This window comes from Genypterus blacodes, unplaced genomic scaffold (genome assembly GCF_046128005.1).
Source record: "Genypterus blacodes isolate CSIRO-AG114 ecotype Tasmania unplaced genomic scaffold, CSIRO-AGI_Gbla_v1 ptg000076l_1, whole genome shotgun sequence".
In the NCBI taxonomy this organism is placed as follows: Eukaryota; Metazoa; Chordata; class Actinopteri; order Ophidiiformes; family Ophidiidae; genus Genypterus; species Genypterus blacodes.
This window is the reverse complement of record NW_027466885.1, coordinates 3,443,816-3,464,900: the sequence shown is the minus strand read 5'-3', so window position 1 is coordinate 3,464,900 and position 21,085 is coordinate 3,443,816. Positions and strand designations below refer to the sequence as shown.

At 45.6% G+C, this 21,085-nt stretch overlaps 1 protein-coding gene across 1 annotated transcript in view; it reads right to left on the bottom strand.

Annotated features, from left to right (window-relative positions):
- Positions 1 to 17,934, bottom strand: part of LOC143007006 (cadherin-6-like) — a 40,680-nt gene extending 22,746 nt beyond the window's left edge. Inside the window, exons 1-4 of the mRNA XM_076158391.1 lie at positions 17,693 to 17,934; positions 8,709 to 9,003; positions 6,212 to 6,331; positions 2,325 to 2,492 (exon numbers count right to left, since the gene is read on the bottom strand). Coding sequence (XP_076014506.1) covers positions 2,325 to 2,492; positions 6,212 to 6,331; positions 8,709 to 9,003; positions 17,693 to 17,932 — 823 coding nt within the window. The 5' untranslated portion in view covers positions 17,933 to 17,934. The remainder of the gene's footprint in view (positions 1 to 2,324; positions 2,493 to 6,211; positions 6,332 to 8,708; positions 9,004 to 17,692) is intronic.
- Positions 17,935 to 21,085: the final 3,151 nt, after the last annotated feature.

Genomic DNA, 21,085 nt, shown 5'->3' with positions numbered 1-21,085 from the left:
AATGAAGTAGAGAGCCAGTAAAGTACTTTTGAGGTACTTGTTGTTAAACTGTTAAGTATTTAACTGTGTACTTTGCAGTTTAATAACATCAGCTGGAGGATTGTTTACTTTCCTTCCTTTCCTCAACTTCTTTCTTCCTTTCCCTCCCTCCTTCTGCATTCCCTTCATCTCATATATGATGAAATGTTGCTGTCATGTGAAAAATTCAAAGATCAGATTCAGGATGAAGGCTGAAACATGTAAGGATGATTTTAGTTGGACCACAACTAAAATCATAATAATAAAGTCCTGATCCAGAACTGAGCTCTTGAGTCTCCATGTATTCTGGCTCTGTCTCTATTCTGCAGTGTGTGTGTGCGTGTGTGTGAGAGAGTCCACTGTGGTGCTTCAGACTGGAACAGTTAGTTAAAGTCCACATTTGGCCTCCAGTGTTTCACGCTGTGTTTCATACTTAAAGTTTAGGACGCGACATAAATCCACAGCCAATTTGCTCAACGTAAATTAATTGCTTGTGGCTTTTGTTTTTTCTCTTTCTTTGGCGAGAGGATTTCCTGGTCTGCATCTGCGGTGGCGGCGGGTGAATTGATGGCTTCCTGTCGTTAGGGGGGGGAGCAGCCCGGCCCCCTCTGCATCTCGTATGCTTAAATAAATAGCTGGACTGCAGGGGGAGCGGCGTGATATACACACAGCCCGCCGAGACAAACACCACTGACACACTAATAAAACATGCTGACAGCGTTTTGGCAAACGCCTGAGTCGGCGGGTCTGGGCCACGCTGACACTTCTGCTCGCTCGTTGGTACGCCTGCTCGCCGCCGCGGCACCAGGAGAAGGACAAGAAGAAGAAGCGAAGGTTTCCCCCTCGGCTAACAGGTATTTAGCATCGGGGCGGAGAAGAAGAGGCATCACTCCAGCAGACAACAATGATATCGCTCCCTGACACTCTGCCTCCTCTGGGTGTCCCATTACAATATCTGCTCGCTCTTCCTCTCCCTCTCCCTCCCTCTCTCTCTCCCTCTTTCTCTCTCTCCCTCATTCAATCTGTCACCCAGCAGACCCATTTCATCCCCCCTTCCATCACTCCCTGTCTCCCTGTCGGCCCCTCTTTCTTCCTCTCCTGTCACCTCCCTGCATCCCCTTGTGTATCCGCCTCCCTCCCACCCTCTCTCTTTCTCCTCTTCCTTCATTGGCGGAAAGCTGAAGCGACAGTGCGTGTGTGTGTGTGCGCGTCCCCCCTCCTCCCCCCTTCCTCCTCCGGCTGGTAGGAGTGATAAATGGTGGACGGGGTTCTGCGGTCGCGTGCGTTTTGTCACAAGAAGGCTGCTGTGTTTGCCTTTGCGTGTGCTTCTTCAGCACAAACACACAGCCTGACACGTGTGCTTACTGTATGTGTACACACACACCCGCGCACACACATACACGTTATTGAGGGGAAAACACAATGACACCAGTAATCTGTCAATCTGATCTAGCTGCCTTTGCCATTTGCCAGATGTACAAGGGGAAGTGAGAGACAAGGCGAGGGGGGGAGGGGAGGGGAGGGGAGGGGAGGGGGCGAGAGACAATGTGAACGAGTGGAGGAGTGTAGAGAGCACGGATTTGATGATTGATGACTTCGAAAGAGGAGGAAGAACCGCAGCGAGGGCAGTTAGAGCGCTAAAGTGAGAGGAGACTGGCTTTATGGAGTGAAAGACGGAAGGAAAGAGAGGGAGAGAGAGGAGCGAGGAAGAGGAGGGCAGATAAAGCCCAGTGAATGTACTCTTCTTCATTTAACAGGGATTACAGGGCTGATCTGATGCACTTTGCGGGACCCCTCGCTTCGTCGTATGGCTTTATATTTAATTATTCTCAGACTTTTAAGAGGCCGCCTCAGTCGCACAATAACCAGAGCTGCCCGCAATAATCCACCAGGACTGAGGCTGACACCAGATGGACACACACACACACAAACACACAATGGTGGAGTGGACTGGTGGCCCCTCACCGTTAAGGCTGCACGAAAGTCCGATTGCAATTCTATGCACCACATATTGAGCTCCGAAGTATTTAAAGTGTATATAGATTTGTGGGTCAGCTGTGTGTGTGTGTGTGTGTGTGTGTGTGATATGGAGGCAATGTTACAAAACTCAATTATATGGGGTGAAAATTTAATCCAAACCAGGTTGATGACGTCGTTCTATTGTTGGGTGGAGCCATTTGATGGCACTTACCAGGCCACAGACCATACATTGACCCCCTATAGAGCCCAGGAGCCCTCAAACGTCTGTATTCTATCACACATCTGTCTTATAGTAACTGTTACCATGGTTCTGGTTGTGTACTCACTCTTGGTGAAGCGCGGCGGATTGTCGTTGACGTCGGACAGCGTGATGCTGACAGTGGTGGTCCCTGACAGCCCCCCCATCTGGCCGGCCATGTCTTTGGCCTGGATCACCACCTGGTAGTTCTCCTTCAACTCTCGGTCCATGACGGCCAGCGCTGTCTTGATCAGACCTGAAGAGGGGAAACAAGAACAACGTGCATGAGTGTGATGATGTCATACACAGACAGAAAGAGGCTGTTTTTGCATTTGCCATATTGAGAAACTTTGCCTCAACAACAACCAGGCAGCTGCAGGTACTTGTAGCTTGTGGGAAAGTGAGATCTTTCCATTTTAAAATGAGAATATTATTAAAGAAATCATTAGTTTTAATCCTATTTCATCACATTGTATTCTTCTGTCATTCACTTTTCTTGTTCTCATCTTTCCTTACTGGATCCAAAAGCTTTTTTCAACCCAAAAATTGGAGCTCATCTAACTGCTGCCTCTTTGGGACATTTAATCATTGATGTTATTGGACTTTACTAAGTACAATCCAAACACTCAAACCCAAACGTTGTGTTGTAATCAAGCATCAACTCAATATTCTTTAAACTAAACTCAAAGATGCTACAACAAATATGTACATTTTTTTTTTACATTGTTGAAGGTTCTATGGTTGAACTTCTACTTTTAATGGTTTTGTTGATAGGCAGAAGTAGGTTATCGTTCACTCGCTGAACCAAAATGCTGTTAGAGAAAAAGAAACTACAGAAAAAGTCTGCTAGGTGAGGAAATGCATGGAGGCGTCTCAATGTAAAGTCATCTTTAATCACAACATCTGTTACTCTGAGGGAAAACACTTTGATTTATGCTGTTTTCCATCTAATTATTGCGTCTGCATTTGGAAGAATATTGATTTATTGCCTGATTCTGCAGTAACACCAAACGTAATGATCGATACAACAATTCTGCCACTATCTTACATGTAAGGAAGAAGTTTTTGCTGTTCTGACCCTTAATTCCAGGTCATCCTCCCAAACGCTACGCAGCAAATCACACCAGTCCCATTGAAACATGATGCAGAAATAATGAAACGGTCGCCTTTGTGGACTGTAGGCAGAAAATTTACAGTTGAGCGCACAAAGCACTGACCTGCAGTACTTCCTAAAATAAACCTGCATCAGCTCGCCTGGACGGAGATAATGATATCTCATCTTTGAAGATTTATGAATCTCCAGGCCGCATAATTAAAACCACTAAGAAGATTTTATTAGCGAAAGGTCACTCCTCTTCCTCACTAGGCTCGCTAAATGTTAGCACGGAGATCTGCAGCCAGCAACCACCCAGGAGCATAACGCCGCGTCTGCGCTCTCCTGATTTAAAGGGTAACAGGAGCAAAGGGCCCCTTCCACCAAAAGCGCAGCGTATTCCTTTAATTTTCTAAGTGTAGCTTCCGACTCCAAATAGACTCGGCGGCATTAATCTTCCCTTTGGAACGGGGGAGAGTGTTCATGTTTGGCCTTTCAAGTGGCGTGCGGCTGCTTACGCCGGTGCTTTGAGGCGTCAGATGTGCAGTTTGGAGCCGGGACAGAGAGGCGAGCGGCGCGGTAATTGGCAGCGCGTTCAGAAGGTGCCGAGCTCCGTCTGCCGTCAGAGCTTTAAATCCTGTCTGGCCCGTAAGACCTCGTAAAAGAGAGCAAGGGCGAGGGAAGGAGAGCCCAGATGAAAAACTACATTTCGTGCTAAATATAAAAAAGTGCTTTGACGAAACTTCTCCGCGTGCCAAACAATGTGGAAGTGAAAGCTGCGCGCTGCTCGCTGGCCCTCAAGCATAACAAAAACAATTAGAATACACATTGTAACTCTCTTCTGACAATATTAGAGCTGCTCACTGTTCATGCATCTTAAGCTATACTTTATTACTTCATTACCAGTAGGATTATTCCAAAGTGTGGCTTCATTCCCAATGTGACTAAGGTGTAACAGCTGGCTTTGAGCGGGACTCAAGAGACAAAAACGTTTGAATTGTTTGCTGTGACCTCCAGGCTGTAGAAAAAGCTGGAAAACTACCAGATACTGATTTGTGGTTTTGATTGTAACTGTTTTGCCAATCAAACATTGGGAAATACTAATTCGGAATATCCAGCACGTATTTTAATCCATATTTTGGGCCAGACCGAAACATATTTCCATTTATCTTACAGACAACAGGGAAGGGGAACATATGGCGGGCTTAGAAAACAACTCTCGCTCTATATCGCAGCCTACCTTTGTTTTTGCTTAACTACACACACACACACACGCAGGAGGAGGAGAGGAAAGACAAATCCTGTTTTTAATGTGATGTCCAGGCATGTCTTTGTGTAAGAGGGGATGTCAGCTTACATTGCACATGTGGGATAAACCATATTACTGTTAATCCCTCCACTAATCTGCAAATGGCTTTTTTTTTGCCATTTCCCCCCTTTTGTTTAAGCAAAAGACACAAGCAGGTTGCGTTCCAAAGCGCACATTAATGATTAAAACCAGTAAGCAGCTACATTTTGGGGGTTGGTGATTTATGTTTACTACAAATCCCCATTGCGCATCAGCCTGAGAGGAAGCTGACGTGAGGAAAAAGGATTCTTCAGATGGGATGTTCTAGAAGCTGGATATTTTACTTCATATTGTCTTATTGCAGCCATACACATATTGGATTTTTGAGGCTGATGCATATATCAATACTAAGTACAGAACAAGATTATGTTTTATGATTCAGAAATTAAAAGACTACATGGTAACTGTACATATTAACTATTCATGGACCATATTATATTTTGGCAGCCCATATGTTGGCCTGGGAAAAAGATTCATACACAACAGCCATATGGCAGGGGGATTCATTGATGTGAGTTTGGTGCAAATTTGAATTTTCGTCAGATTTTGAAAAACACAAGGGTATGGTTCATATTTTCAAATGTTTGCACTGGCCAATTTCTTGGCCCAGGAAAGAGATAAATAGCTAGAAATTCATACACAACAGCCATATGGCAGGGGATTCATTGGTGTGAGTTCAGAGCACATTTACATTTTGGTCAGATTTCAAAAACACAAGGGTATACATGGTTAAATATTTTCAAAAATGTTCAACGGCTCATATCTTGGCCCGGGAAATAAATAAATAGTTAGGAATGTATACACAACATCTGCATAGCACGGGGATTCATTGGTGTGAGTTTAAAGCAAATTAAAATTTTGGTCAGATATTGAAAAGCATAAGGGTATACATGGACCAAATTTTCCATTTCTTAAGCGTTGCATATGTTGGCCCAGGAATGAGATAAAAAACTAGAAATGTGTACACAACATCCACATGGCATAACGATTCAGGGGTGTGAGTTTGGAGCAAACATTTTTTGAACAGATTTTCAAAAACATAAGGGTATACGTGGTTCATATTTTCAAAAATATCCATAGAAGACCCGTAGTCCATAGAATGGACCCTTATGGATCCAGAGAACACATAATAAAGCCTTTCAAAGCTCCTTTACATGAGTTCCGTTAATTGCAAATATGTTCACCATTGCCTAGAATGTTTTTTCCTATGATCTTTGACCCAAAACCTCTATACATTTTCAAAGATTTCTATCCTTTACTATCTCACAGGTGCTTTATCACATCAGTTGTTAGCTTGTGTAGTAGCTTGGAGAATGTTGTTGAGATATACATGCATCTTTACAGCATGGGGGTCCAAAATAATTTATATCTAACAGTTGGTCCATTCAAAGTCCCAAGGAACTTGTAAGTAAAGGCTAAAAATGCTCCAATTCACAAAAAAATCAGTTAAGACAGAATTTCCCTTAAAATCTTCACTTTGTTGGAGTATTTTGGTGACTTGTGTGTACTTTGTTGTAACTCTTTTGACACTGACCTGTATCTGGGTCCACAGAGAAGTACGGCTGGCCCTCCAGGATGCTGTATACCACCTTGGCGCTGTTCCCATATGTGGCATCATCGGCGTCTATGGCCGTCACCTGAATTACCGAGGTGCCTGCAGGAGGAAGATTCATGACAATGATTTAGATCAACTCTTCAATAACGCTGAAAATGGCCCGCTGGATAATTGGTTAAGTTGATGCGCCTTCTGATGAGGTGTCGGCTCCTCTTCTAATCACGCTCATGCAGAATGTGACTGATGATTTCTGTCCTGTTGCATTAGCTAAACCAATCTTTACTCCGGGCACTTACACCCTTATACATGATTGATTTTCGTGTGCAATCGATAAGTCCTAATGTATTTTTCTAAGTATATCTTGCTAAGCATACAAGCAGGTTTGATACTGTTTCTTTGCAAACCCCAAGAAACCTATTAGTGTATCCACAGATCTGAGGTGTCTAAGAAGGCAAATATGGGATAGAATGACTGATCCATTTTTTTCTTCCATGGAGGCGAAAGCTCCACTTCAGTAGAACAAAGGGAAACGGTTAGGCAAGTGCTACCTCCCAAATGGAGCCTTGCGGGGCCGAGTGTTGCCTCATTACATGCAGAAGAAAATTAATTGAGTAGAAATATTTAATGACAAAGTGGTATAAATATAGAAATGTGCAGTACGGTGGTCATAAGGATCCTGTGAAACTTGTCTAATTTCATGTCATCGAGGGTGAGACCAGAGTTCCCATCCTATAAATCCATTGAAAACCCTGTTGGAAACAAGGATTGTATGTGGAGAGGCTGCTGCTGTCTGCTTTAGTGCTGACAGTTCTGGAGGATTCCTGAGCGAGTTCACCGAACCCTGATCAGTAAAACCTTTAACGAGGGAATTAGACTGAAAGAGGCTTTTCTGCCACGGCGGCTTTTAGAAAATATCACTGATCCATATCAGACATCGCAACGTTGACTTTAAGCTTCAGGGAAAGGAAAACTCCTCTATGTACGATGGCTTCCCATTACCATCAAAAACATGTGCCTTCAATGAATTACTCCTGGCCATTGCCCTTGAACAAGCCACCAGGCTGTTTACCTGAGATTGTACTGTACAATGACAACAAAGACTCCTCTTCCTCTCCTCTTTACAGGAGACGTACATACATCAAAGTCACTCCTGACCAAAAGTTCCCAAGAAGAAGAAGTGCCATGAGACCGTTATAAAACCAAAGTGCGTGTCACATTTAAAGGAACAGTGTTTAGACGCAGTCACTCGTGAACACATGCTCTGCCAGGTGGTGACATCACACCTCGGTTTGTTGCCATGGGCACCCGTGCTGCCCTTAGATAAGTGGCGGCCTCTCTCACTGGGTTGCTGAACCGAGTGACAACTCTGTCACGTCTATGCTGCAGGAGTGACGTCCCTCAGTCCCTGAGCAACAACAGCAGCAGCAGAACACCGAGTTCACTCCACGCTTTCACGCACATATTGATTAGCAGCCTTTTCATATTGTTTATCTAAATTCATAAGGCCACTGAGTGTTGTAGACGAAGGCATGAGCTGGCGCACACAGTGAATTAAACTTTAATTTGGTGCTGAATGACAAGAACAAATGATAAGACAAAAAAACAACAAATGATGCTGTCTCAGAAAGCGGCGCAGCAGAAATAGACTCTGTAATTATTCAGCGTGATGACAGAGCCGAAAATGCAAGTAATTAAATTAAACACTGTTTTAATAAGATACAGACCGTATTTAAAAGATTATCTGCACTGCTGCTGTGAGCGGCACACAGACGGGTTACCTTGTTTATTTTCCAGTTATAAAACAGCTCCCAGTCGCTCTTCATTAATTAGTCAGGCCCTTTTTGTTCAGTCTGCATCATTATTATGATTGATAAAGTCCTATTGATCCGGTAAGACTGGCGTTCTATAACGTCTATCCTATTTGCATCATAAGCCTTTTAATCCAGTTATGATGAGACAGGAGCACGCACGCTGACACACACACACACACACACACACACACACACACGGGTGCACACACACACCTTAATTTGTGTTAGTCCTTAATCAGTCTATTTTATGTGCTATAAATGTGATTTTTACATACTGTATACAATTATCTTCCCTTTCTGCAGCAATGTTGAGATTTCAAAACTAAACAAAATAATGTGATAAATACATTTTTTAAACTAAAATGTATCATATTGCCAAGTTTTAAAGGAAGGAGACATTAATCAGGAACAACTCAAACCTCCACCAAGGCAGCACAGTTCCCTGAATTTGTTGTAGGTACTTAATGGAATCATGTTATTGTTATGCCACCTACAGATCAGGGGCTTCACTGATTGACTCATGCCTCGTTTACACAAATAATGAACTTGGCACCCAACCAGAACCATGACGACACCATGAGGGAGGGTCTGTTGTAATGGTACCGCCAATTGGGTCGGTACCATCTTCCCCAGTTGTTCAGAAAGTATTTAATTCAAGTACGTACCGATGTCTGACATCTCAGGGACGCGGGCCCTGTAGGGGTCGTGGGTGAACCGGGGCTCGTTGTCGTTGATGTCGTGAATCTTGATGATGAACTCTGACTCGCCCTCCAGCGCCACGTTGGTGAAGCGGTTGACCGCTGTAGCGTGGAGGATGTAGTAGGCCTTCTCCTCCCGGTCCAGCCTCTTGGTGGCGTGGATGTCGCCCGACTTCTCGTCGATCTTGAAGAGGGATCCTGCTCCGTCCCCGGTGAGGACGTACCTCACGCTGCCGTCGCCTTTATCCGAATCGGAGTGAAGCTGCAGAGAGATGAAAACACAGGGAGAAGATGCCATCATTCCGATATCCAGTTCAACAAAAGCTTGAGATGTTTTACGGTGACTCAAAAACAACACAGCACATTACATTCTTTTACATTACATTCTTTCAACCCCGAACATAAATCCATACAGGTCCATTGCTTGTATGAAGCTAAAAATCCATTAATTTGAATTTTTTTCAACTTGTTTTGATGTCAGAAAGCATTTTATCCTGATTGTTCTTTGCCTGTTGTAAGGCAATTTCACTTTCCCAACTGGCAGAATTTTTCAATTGATACTTAAAAATCCCATTAGATTCCAGAGTAATTTGCTTTCTAGTGGGTGGATTTTTTGCTGTGCCAGTTTTTTTCCATATCAAAACATCCACTTGGCTGCTTTCTGTTGATAATTATTACATCACAGCAGTGATTCAAACTCTGCTTTATGAAAGCTTTCACATTTCCTTAATTTGCTCTTGTGAATGCCGTGTCAGAGAAATATGTGAGCAGCTGAAAATCTGATCCATCGACAGACAATCAGAACAGCTCTGGCTTGTGCACTGCTTGATTGTGAAGCACAGTGCAGAACATCAACAACAAACACTTTGCACCAACGATGTCAACAAAATCACATTTCAAAGGAGAATCGCTGCTTTCACCACTAAGAATTTCAGATTGGCTGTGCGTCTCTCTGCTTTGACCTATCTGGGCCTTGGCAAAGGAGCGCTGACAGCTTCCCTGAGTGCTTTTAGTGTTATTTAACAGATTCATATCATCTTTAGTAAACTGTCATGGAATTATGATGATACCCATCCTGAAACGCACATCCTGCCAAGACAAAAACACACAGCCAAAGCACTGAAGATGCGTTCGCTGGCTGTTATCGTGTTTTTCACCGCGGGGCCTCTGTGGCATTTTCACAGTTGCTGTAAAACAGAATGCCAGCGGGTCAAAGTTTGTGAAGTACCAGCACGAGTGTGCACGGGTTCACCTCCCGCCAAACCGCGATCGATCAACAACACAACCGCCAAGGCCAGACCCCCACCAGCACCGCTCGGCCCGTGGCTGTCCTTGTTATTACTCGCACTCTCTCGCCCCCTCTCGCTCCCTTTTTTTTTTTGCATGAACAGCAGCTTAGCGCTCTGACATTTTAATTCTGTCGCGAAATCCCGCTAACATATTTATCGGAGAGAACTCATCAGAAGCTTCTCTTCTCCTTCCTGCCGCTGCCCTCCCCGTTCCCGTCGCCCCTTTAACAGGCGAGGACATGGTAATAATTGCGTGGTAAAGTAAAGGGCAAACGGAAGACACACGTTTACCGACACGGACAAACAAGTCGAGTACAAAGCAAAGAAGGAGGCGTCTGGATCTCACTGCTGATACGTGTGTGACAGTATATGGCTCTATGAAGGAGGTCTGTCATTGTCAGTCGTCCTGAATGAAGCTCATTCCGTCCCTCAGCAAACACAATGTATCATTTGTATCAGGAAAAGCTGTGCAGTGCATTACAAGTGCAAATTCAGACTCAATACCTTTTTGTGCTTGTGTTGATCAAGCCTTTCCTCATAAAGTAACTTTCGGGGCACTTGTGTGAGCATTTGGGTCTGTTTGGGTCTGACATTACGCCACGCGTCGCTGATCGTCATACGATACGTCCACAGATCCATCCCGGCCCTGCCCTGCCTCTACTAAACAAAGAGCAGTGTAAAGCTACCAGCTGTAGCTTTGGACACACAATATCCACCTGCCTGCCTGTGTGTGTGCGGAGGGGGATTAAGGCAGGAATGACGTCAACCAGGTGTGCTTATTTTATATGCTTGCGTAGGGATCTTTAGCAGCTCACATGATCGCTATGGTGACCGGGAATTAGATTTGCAGTCTTTTATACAGTATGACATGAAACGTGTTGACCAGTGTAGCAGATCCACAGGCGACGGCAGCTTGACAATGTCACGCATGTCGCAAAGGCGCACAGATCCAGTGTGCGTAGGTCGCGGTGACCCGTGCAGGAGATCAAATAGACGGTTTGATGTTAGGGCAGGGGTGCTGATGCGTGCGGGGATGGGGTTGCTGGGGACGAGGAAAGAAGATTGTCCCCGTGCGGCTCTGTGCTCGGTGCTGTTATTTCCCTCTTAGTGTGGCAGAATGAGATGTAGGGATGTTGTCGTGTGCGCAGGCGTTTCTTGGCTGTGCTGCTGCTGGACAGACTGAGGGGGGATATTGTGCGCTGCGGCGGGGGGGGGGGGGTCACGTGGGAGCGCGCTGCAAAGTCTCCCTGCTCATCATATATTAAAAAGCTTTTCATCCCAGGTGCTGGGAAGCTTTACTAATTCATGCTGTGTTATCAGGGGCAAAGCCGGCACATGTGACGTGCACAGCTTTGTGGATTAGCATCTTTAACAATATTTTGTTCCCTGCATGAACACTGCTGAAAAATGACAGTTTTCATTTCAGTTCTCTGCCTGCCTCACCACGCCAGAAGAGCCTGTCGAGGAATTTTTTGCGTTTTCCGATTAGAATCTCTAACAGTATCTTATTCTATTGAGAACAGGTTAAAACCAACAGCTGTCTGTTTCTTATTCTCCGTGTCTAACCAAGCCCGGAGAATATACGGCGGAATTGTATTTGTTTTCTGTTCTGCTTTACACGACGTGCTTCCAAACAGAGACTCAGTTGGATGAAAACAATCCACTTCAACATTATTATCTTTCTCCCGCTGTTACAGCTGCAATGTCCTTTTCTATGATTGTCTATCAAGCCGCCTATCTCGGCCGGCACAACAATTCAGTTAATAACCGTCGAGTCCTCTCCTTTCAGCTGAGATGCGAGATAGACAGTGTGACATATGCTGTGGCCCCTGTCATTTCTATGGAAACGGAGTGATCTTGTGGTTCTGAAGAGTTCTTTCCTCGCTTCCCTGAAGGATATTACAAGGCGGCTTGGCGTATCGAACCCCGCGACACTTGCTGCAATAAAGATTGTGACCCCGTCTCTCCCTGCTGCATACCTCGCTGCTGAGGAGAATTTACTGCTGCCCTTCCACTCAAATTAGAGGGGAAAAAAACCTGCCGGAAATCAATGTGGCAGCCCGATGTGCATTCACAATGGCCCCCGGATCAATTTATATTGAAAATACAATTACACTTTCACAGGGGGAGAGGAGAAAGCCACATGAGCATTCAGTGTGGTCACCATGAGGCCCTGGCACGTCGATATAGAGTCTTTTCTCCTCTGCCCTCCTGTGGCACCGAATCATACAAAAAGGCACAGAGATTATAAAGTGAGCGCTAAAATACAAAGACGCAATCTATTAAAGGGTACTTAACGCTCATTATCAGGTGAGACAGCGTTACGTTCAAATTTAGATCACAGTAATAACGCGAGGTGAAAAGCAACTCAGTACTTTTAACACTAAATGGTAATTTTTCCCTTTTGAGACGCCACGCCTGTGCGAGTGACTGTGGGAGTCCTGTTGGAGCACAGGTCGACCAGTAGGAGGCGCCAGTGCAGCGGTAACTTACAGCTAACCAGAGCAAACCTGATCTCTGTGGTGGACCAGGGCTTTATCCCATTCAAGCAAATACTTCAATCATGCTTTGGCGGTTTTACAAAATGGCCAAATGTTTCCTTGTATGACGCTCTGCATGTACAGGCGCCATTGAACTCCTTCAGCTGCTTCACAACATCGCACAAGTGTCAGACCGATCACTAGGCAATGGTGACCATAATTGTATCTAACTAAAGTTCATGTCGAGGAGCTTTCATTGCTTTACCTTGGATCCTTAAGGGCCCATGTTATGCACTAAATACCTCAAAAATGCTCCAGGACCTAGTTTGGATGTAATCATTACGCTTTGTAAATGCTTTCACCAAACTTCTCGCCTACTTTGCTGGAGTATTAACTTGAGCATTTCCATTTTGTTCCACCTTATATTTCTCCCACGCTTACGTCTCAGCAAAACTCTTAACTCTTCTCACTCTGACACCTTAACCTGACAGCTGTGGCTCCGAGTTGCTTGAAAATCCAACATGATGTAACTGTATAATAGTTAAGTGTCGGAAAAGAGCCTTGTTTTTTGTTTTGTATCAGTTGTCCGATGCATTTATCTTTAGAGGAAAGAGGTTAGAGGATTTACTCCGGTGTAGAGCAGCAACTGACCTAAGGAAAAGGTCCATACCTGCGTTTGGAGATACAAGGTTTAGTTCACCTGGTGTGTAAACAACACCTGGCCTGTCTCTACACTTCTGGGTGAAACATTTTAGATAAGAGTGTTTTCTATTATTGTCCAATTGCAGATTCTCCTCAAAATGATGGATTAACAGCTAATATGTGTTTACTTTAACTAATACTAATACTTCTACTGAAGTATTTGAGCACTTCTTCAATCACTTTTACGGCCCACTTCAATATTCCACAACCTTCCACTTAATCATCCTTTATGTGATCCCCAAATATTCCCAACGGCCGCGCACATTTTCCCACAGAAGATGATATTTACTCCTGTTCCTCCTTATTGCAGCGTTGCAGTTTGAAGAGGTGCCGCGCCAAGTGAAGTGGCAATCAGACATCTGCTGGCGAGGAACTTGCGGGGCGACTCGTCTGTTTGTGAAAATTAATCAGCGTGGAGTGCGGCAAATGTTAGCGTGGCCGAGGTTTGGCCGCCGTTTGTGCTTCACTCGAGTTAGGCCAGAAAGATGGCAGCGGAACAGGCTGCTTGGGGCAATTAGCCAGTTAGCCTTTAAGGCCTTGTGTCCTGGCCTGTCGAGAACTGGCAGCCTCGTCCGTAGCCAGATGGTTGCCTCAGCCTGAGCTCAAAAATAGCCGACGCACGTGCCTGCTGATGTGTAAACTTCAGCTCTGTGCGACTTGAAGGTGAAATGTCAGCGGACGTACATTCCCCTCTTCTGGACATCTGCCATTGTGTCTTTTGTCGCGGGGTCCTCGTGCATAATTCCGAGCATGACATCTTTTAATTACAGCCAATTCCGCACAGTTTGCCGCCGATATCTAGTCGCAACTCATTTGAATAAGAACTTGGCTGAGTGAGAGATCGGGGAGAAAACGCCGGGTAACTTTGATAATACAAATGCAATTAAAGCGAGCCTGACAAAGCCGAGGGGCGTTTTAAACAGTAGTAGGTGGACGATAGCGAGGGGAAACGATCGCGAGGTGCCGCGGCCATGTCGGCCCATCTACCGCAGACATCTGTAACGCTGTCAGACAGATGTTTGCCGGCGTCGTCACCGCACGACCTCATCACAACCCTTCCTCCGCTCGCGCCGCAGAGGAACATAATTGAAGTTGCCCCCTTCTGGTGCACAAGTGGGGACTTATCGCCTAATCAACAAACACCGCCGATGTGTGTTCCAGGTCGCCGCTGGAAACCGCGGGGGTTGCCATGGTGCCCATACAGCCAGCTCTGTGCCATGTTGCAACACCTCCGCTCTGTGCCAAGGTGAGCAGCTGGTGATGGGGAGAATGAAAGGAGACCAAAAATCACAAACCCCCGCAAACACGCACAAAAGCGCCAGAAGACTTTTGGGTTGTTCCCCCGGGGGTCGTACAGAAGCAGGAGGTGCGTCGTGTCTGGGCTCATTTCCCTTTTCCGCAGCTTTTATACCTAACAAGAGTCCTCCATCCGACACATCCTACAATGTTTACAATTCCAACCCAAATTTGTGTCCAGTTCAAACTCGGCCCAACACAGAGCAGAGGGTTTGGATTCCAACCTGGACCACAACAGGTCGACAAATTCTCTCTGACAGACCTGAACCCAACTGATAGAACAAACCTGATAGAAGTTGACATTTCATCATAAACCAAATCAATCACTCCCATCCTCTCGGGCTGCAGTAAGGAACCAGAACACAGACTTTTAAACCCGACCCATGCCTGTAGAAAATGATACGGTAACCCGACAGAATCCTTCCACCGCCGGCCGACTCATACAGATGCGGGATGTGTGTGTACGTCTGTGTTAATTTCCCTTTTCCCCTGCTTTTCCCTAGCTCCCGCGCAGGCAGCCCTGGAGGCGAGTGTTTGTGGGTGTGTTTGTTCACATACATGCGGGTAAGGGAGACATGTCGAGGAGTCTACCCACCAGGCCCAGAACCACCGGGGCCTATCAGAGGCTGTAAATACTTTATGAGATATGATAGTGCAGCACAAACACTCCTCAACCACAGGCCATTAACCATTTTCAGTGGAAATGTGCCCTTTGGTAAAGTAAGAAATAATGAAATAAACAAACATTCCCTTCCCCCGGTGACAGCGACGGCCCTCTGAGGCCTGAATGCAACGCGCCTGCTAATGAGAGCCAGAGTCTGAGAGCCAGAGTATGACGGCGCTCCTGCAGGGGGGGGAGAAGAAAAAGATCCACCGGCCAATATTCTGGGATTATGAGCCAAACGGCTCAGAGAGAGAGAGAAGACACACAAGAGCCTCTTCCTCCTCCACTGCGCCTCTTAATTCCTTCCCCCTTTTCAGCCGCTTTTGTTGCCCTGGTTCGGGCGAGGGGGGGGGGGAGCGTATAGGGGGAAAAAAACTTTGCAATTTCATTTGTTAGCGCTTCACAACTCGATAAAGCTGTCGTGAAAAGCAACCGGGGCCGATTGAGTTTACCAAATAACCGGAGACGGGATGTTGTAATTCAAGAGCACTTTCATCATTCTATCTTTTACTGCGTGTCAAGAGCTGCTTCCTTGTTTATAATAACCTGCCATTGTGTTATTTCCAATTCATTTTTTTCCTCCCGAACAAAAGTGTTTCTGTGCCGCGATGTGTACTTGGGTTGCCGCGATGTCACACGCCATGACAAAATCCTCTCCCTTTGTGTTTCTCATCCCTCGCCTCGTTCAGACCCACTACATGGTGCAGAATACGGCCTCCACCTGAGGACTCAGATGCAGATGGTTTTGTTCTGCGCCGGGGCCGCGTGTTCGTCTCCAAAAGCAATTCTTCTCCCTTTAGGGCCTCATTCACCAGTTGTACTTTATCGAGCAATTAACAAACAGTAATTGCAATCAGATAAGATCCACACACCGCAATCCTGCGCCACAACTGGCTAGTGAGCCGAGAAGGAAGAAAAGGGCCCAGCTGCATCTACTTGTGGAAACAACAAGCGCTCAGAGTCATGATTAAGTGCGGTGCTCGAGGGCTGATGCCTTAATGGCGTCTTCAGGAGACGGGCTCTTAGGCCGAGGCCTCTGGCTCAAGAAGGGGCTCTCTAAGTGTACACCACACGCTGATAATCCATTCTGCTTTTGCTATTAGTCCTTTTACAAGCTAAAAGGACGAGTGGCACATCAATCAGGCTCTCTGAAGACAAAGCGGTTTGATCAAGCTCCGCGTTTACTTTTGATCTTCATCCGCTCCCGTTCTTTTTTCTCTCCCCTTTTTTTTCCGGCCTCCTCTCCCTTTTGTTCTCATACTTTAGCCGGTGTAATCCTTTTAGACCTGAGCTGAAAGTCAACCCTCACTCGGGGAGGACGTATGTTGCAGAATCTCATTTAGTGGGATGACTCTATCCTCGGCGGACACACCGTAGGAATGCAAAACACCGGCCCCCATTCAGCCCCCGTGCACAACACAGCCTTTCTTCCTCCTCCTGGCTCGTCCTCGTGACCTTGCCGCGACGCTTCACAATCTCCTCATTTACAGTAGGTTGGAAGAGGAGAATGATATCTTGACTTCCGCTCTGTAAAGCAGGCATTATTCGGCCCGTCTTCTTGTACATTCCCCACTGTTATCTGGGTCGACATTGTGTTGTCGTTTTGTCGAACAAATAACGCCCTCGGAGGAAGTCGTATTTTACTGTAGGGCAGGACGGCCGCTGACGTGAGCCGAGTGGACATCATCCACACAGGCACAGAGCTGACAGCCAGCATAAAGTACATCAGACAGGGGGGACCAGGATGGATGGATGGATGGAAGTCTGATAGAGTAAACATGACACGATTCTCTGACTGGCTCACACTGGTCTAAGATGATAGAACGGCAGATAGACGTAATATGGAGGCTATTTGCTTTGATACATCTCATTAAGGACAACATCTCCTCCTCTGAGTGGAGCTGCTCTCTTCTATCAGAGAAGCTCACACAGGTGCTTAGCTCTTGTTCACTGTTGTCCTAAAACTTCACTGCTCAACTTCCCAAAGTCATCGTATTATGAATTCAGATTTTTCATCTAACCAAAATATGCAAATAAAGCAATATCCAGAAGAGTTTGCATTAAATTCGGATTGATGGATGGTGAGGATTTAGAAAATAAAATGCACAGCAGAACTCCAACTTCATAAATATGTATAGACAAGATAGGACATAATGAGACATTTTTACATCAACAAAAGTAGCGACTTTTCAAATGTCGGCATATAAAAAGTTACCAACGGGGAAAAAAATAAATCCATCCCTGAAGAATAAACAAAGGATGGAAAGCGAGGAAATGACAGAGCGTGAGAAAGAGGAGTGTTAGAGCTCAGAGGGCCTCGCTATGGAAGCCTAACAGTCCAATTGTCTTGAGTCAAACAAAGCTCTCAGGGGTGTTCAGGAGCTGTGGATTTGTCTCACTGGAAACATTTCACATTTGACACCGACGACTATATTTAACTACAAACGTGAGAAATGAACAAAGCACCTTTTCATTTACACTGATATTACATGTTAATACTTTAAAAAAGACATTTCTTACCTTTCCGACATACTGGGTGTCCGTCCCCGTGTACTCCTCCAACAAAAAGAGCTGGTTCCACATCCACCCTCGCTTGGAGCGCCTGAGCGGCACCCCGTTGGCGTCCTCTCCCGTCAGCCCCGGGGGCCCCCTTCGCCCCCCTGTGGTCCTCCGTGGGGCCCTGAGTCCGCCCCCGAGGGAGCTGAGGTGGGCCACGACCCAAATCACCACCAACACGCTGACTGTCCTCCTATCCATCATGGCCACGCCGCCAACATCTTCTGTCTTCTTCTGCCCCCTCGGTGGTCCGTGTCCAGCAGTCTGTGGTCAGAGCGTCTGTGTTGGAACACCAACACACAGCGTCAATACTGTCGACTCAGTCGTTCAATGTGTCTTGATTAAGACTGTATGCCTGATAGTGACATCATCTGTAGTATTTGGTAGGTAACCTGTGGGACACACTGAGAATCACCCACCTCCTTCCAGAACAGATATTCGTCATACATGGACTGTGCTGATTAAAACAGTTCATAAGAAGTCTTACTAAATGTACAAATAATACTTCAGGTGTTCCTAATAAGCATCAAAAATCTGATTGTGACATCATCATTAGAGTTTCTTTAGATCAGGGGTATTCAACTAAAATGTGTAGAGGTCCAGTTTGAGAAAATTTCTTGAAATAAAAAGCCATTTCCCACCAATCAAGTGTTACTCAATACACACACCAAACACAAGCAGGCTAGGTGACCTGTGGAGCACACTGAGATTCACCCACCTCCTTCCAGAACAGATCAGCGATAGTGTTCAATATGTCTCAATTAAGACTATCTCTGACTAAACAAAGACAAAACAGTTTTGCAGTCCTGGATCAATTAAAGTATTTCTCTATCTATGTATCTATCTATCTATCTTTCTGTCTATACAGTACATTCTTTTATAGAGATGACTTTCTTGTCCTGCCTGCAGCCTGTTGGTGATGATGCATTTTGTGAATTTTGGAATGATGGAATTATGTCATCATGTCATCCTGCAACAGTTGGACCTATGATGGCATGACCTCATGCTTCAAGAATCTTATTTTGACATCATCTGTATTTTCTTTGGATGCTCCATTCATCTAGTCTGCACAGTCCAGGCTGAAAAGGCCACGTGAATAATAAACCATAATAACTGAAATGATGCCAATCTTTAAAAAGCGATTTTCCACCAATCAAATGTTACTCAATACACACACCAAACACAGGCAGAGTGTATTTGCTAGGTGACCTGTGGGACACACTGAGATTTACGCACCTCCTTCCAGAACAGATCAGCGATAATGTTCAATATGTCTCAATTAAGACTATGTCTGACTTTAAACAAAGACAAAACTGTTTTGCAGTTCTGGATCAATTAAAGTATTTCTTTATCTATCTATCTATCTATCTATCTATCTATCTATCTATCTATCTATCTACCTATCTACCTATCTACCTATCTGTCTATACATCCTTTTATAGAGATGACTTTCTCGTCCTGCCTGCAGCCTGTTGGTGATGATGCATTTTGTGAATTTTGGAACGATGGAATTATGTCATCATGTCATCCTGCAACAGTTGGACCTATGATGCCGTGACCTCATTCTTCAAAAATCTTATTGTGATGTCATCTGTATTCTTTAAGATGCTTCAGTCGTCTAAAGTCTGCAGTGCAGGCTAAAAGGCTGGGTGAACAGTAAACCATCATTGAAATTATTATTATTGTTATAATTATTATTAATTTCTAAAAAGCCATTTCCCACCAATCCAGTGTTACTCAATACACACACCAAACACAAGCAGGCTAGGTGACCTGTGGAACACACTGAGATTCACCCACCTCCTTCCAGAACAGATCAGCGGTAATGTTCAATATGTCTCAATTAAGACTATCTCTGACTTTAAACAAAGACAAAACAGTTTCACAGTTCTGGATCAATAAACATTTCTTTCTATCTGTCAATCTATCTATCTCCCCCTCTCTCCATCTATCTATACATCCTTTTATAGAAGTGACTTTCTCGACCTGCCTGCTGATGATGCATTTTGTGAATTTTGGAACGATGGATTGATGTCATCATCCTAAAGTTGCACCTCAGCTCAGCTCGCTTTCATTCATTGAGTTAGTTTGAATGGGAGTTGCGACTTGTAGAGAATATAAAGTGATTTGTGATGATTGATTGATGGTTGCCTAAGGAGCGTGGAGGAACAGTAACAATCGCACCCAGATAAGGAGGACACACGTGCCTGCGAGGTGTAAAAGAAGACAGGAAGTGACAACAACCCTCAGGAATCAGGACGGTTTATCGCTGAGACGCCACACACACGCTCACACACATTCACACCCGTGCAAGCGCTGCTGCACATCCATATGCGCACTGGCGCTGTACTTGGAACGTCTATCTGTTGATTGATGGACCGGGCGAGAGCCGGCTGACCTGATAAATATCCGATTAGTAAAGTTACACATGGGCGTGTGAGCTTACAGCTTGTACAGCATGTGTAGAGACACTTTATCTGCATTAAGCTCCTGAATCAACATCTAATAGGGATCAGGGCTCTGTGTGAAGCGGCCCCTTCTATCTTTTTGAGCCATCTGCTTCAGCACACTCGGTTATCAGAGCCAGCAGAATGCCAATGGAGACCCTGGGCAATGTCAACCCCAGTTTATTACCTTCAGATCAATGTAAAGATACTGAACAAAATGGCTGTTTGCAAACCACAGTGAGGGGCACGCCGGCACGTCTGCACTCTCTCAATCATTCCGCCCGCTCGATCGCTCGCTCCCCTTCTCTCGTCTTCTCCGCCACCCTCTGAAGGCCTGCGCAGAATGTGCTGGCAAAGGCGAGAAGAGAGACAGAACAAGACGGAGGTGGAGAAGGAGAGCGGGGGAGTGGGGTGGCGGTGTTGGGAAGAGAAAGAAGGCCATGTATTCTCCTTTTGTTCTCATTATTCCTTTCCGGCTGGGCGATATCCAGGCCGCCAGTGCTCCTCGGCTGGGCTTTGGGTAGGGGGGTTATCAGCCATTCCACTGGGGAGCGTCTGCAATGTTCTTCCCTATCGCGCACTCTCAGAAGGACAGGGGAGGGGGGGGGCAGAATGGCCCTAATGTAAGGCCGGTCTAGTCGGCGGCTTCCCTCGCGCTGTGTGTCGGCAAATGACGGAACAACGTCTCTGGACATGAATTAAGCACCCTGACCTGCATGCTGAAGAAAGACAGACTGAAAGGAGTGAGGGAAGTGGAGCAAGAGAGGGAGGAAGAGCTAGGAAGAGGTAGGAAGAGGGGAGGGGTGCAGAGCTGTTGTCACAGTGTCAGTATTCTCTACAACCAATGCTATTGCTTGCCGGTCTGTCGAGCAGTCGCTGTGAACTGCGATTCAGCTCAAAACTTGATGGA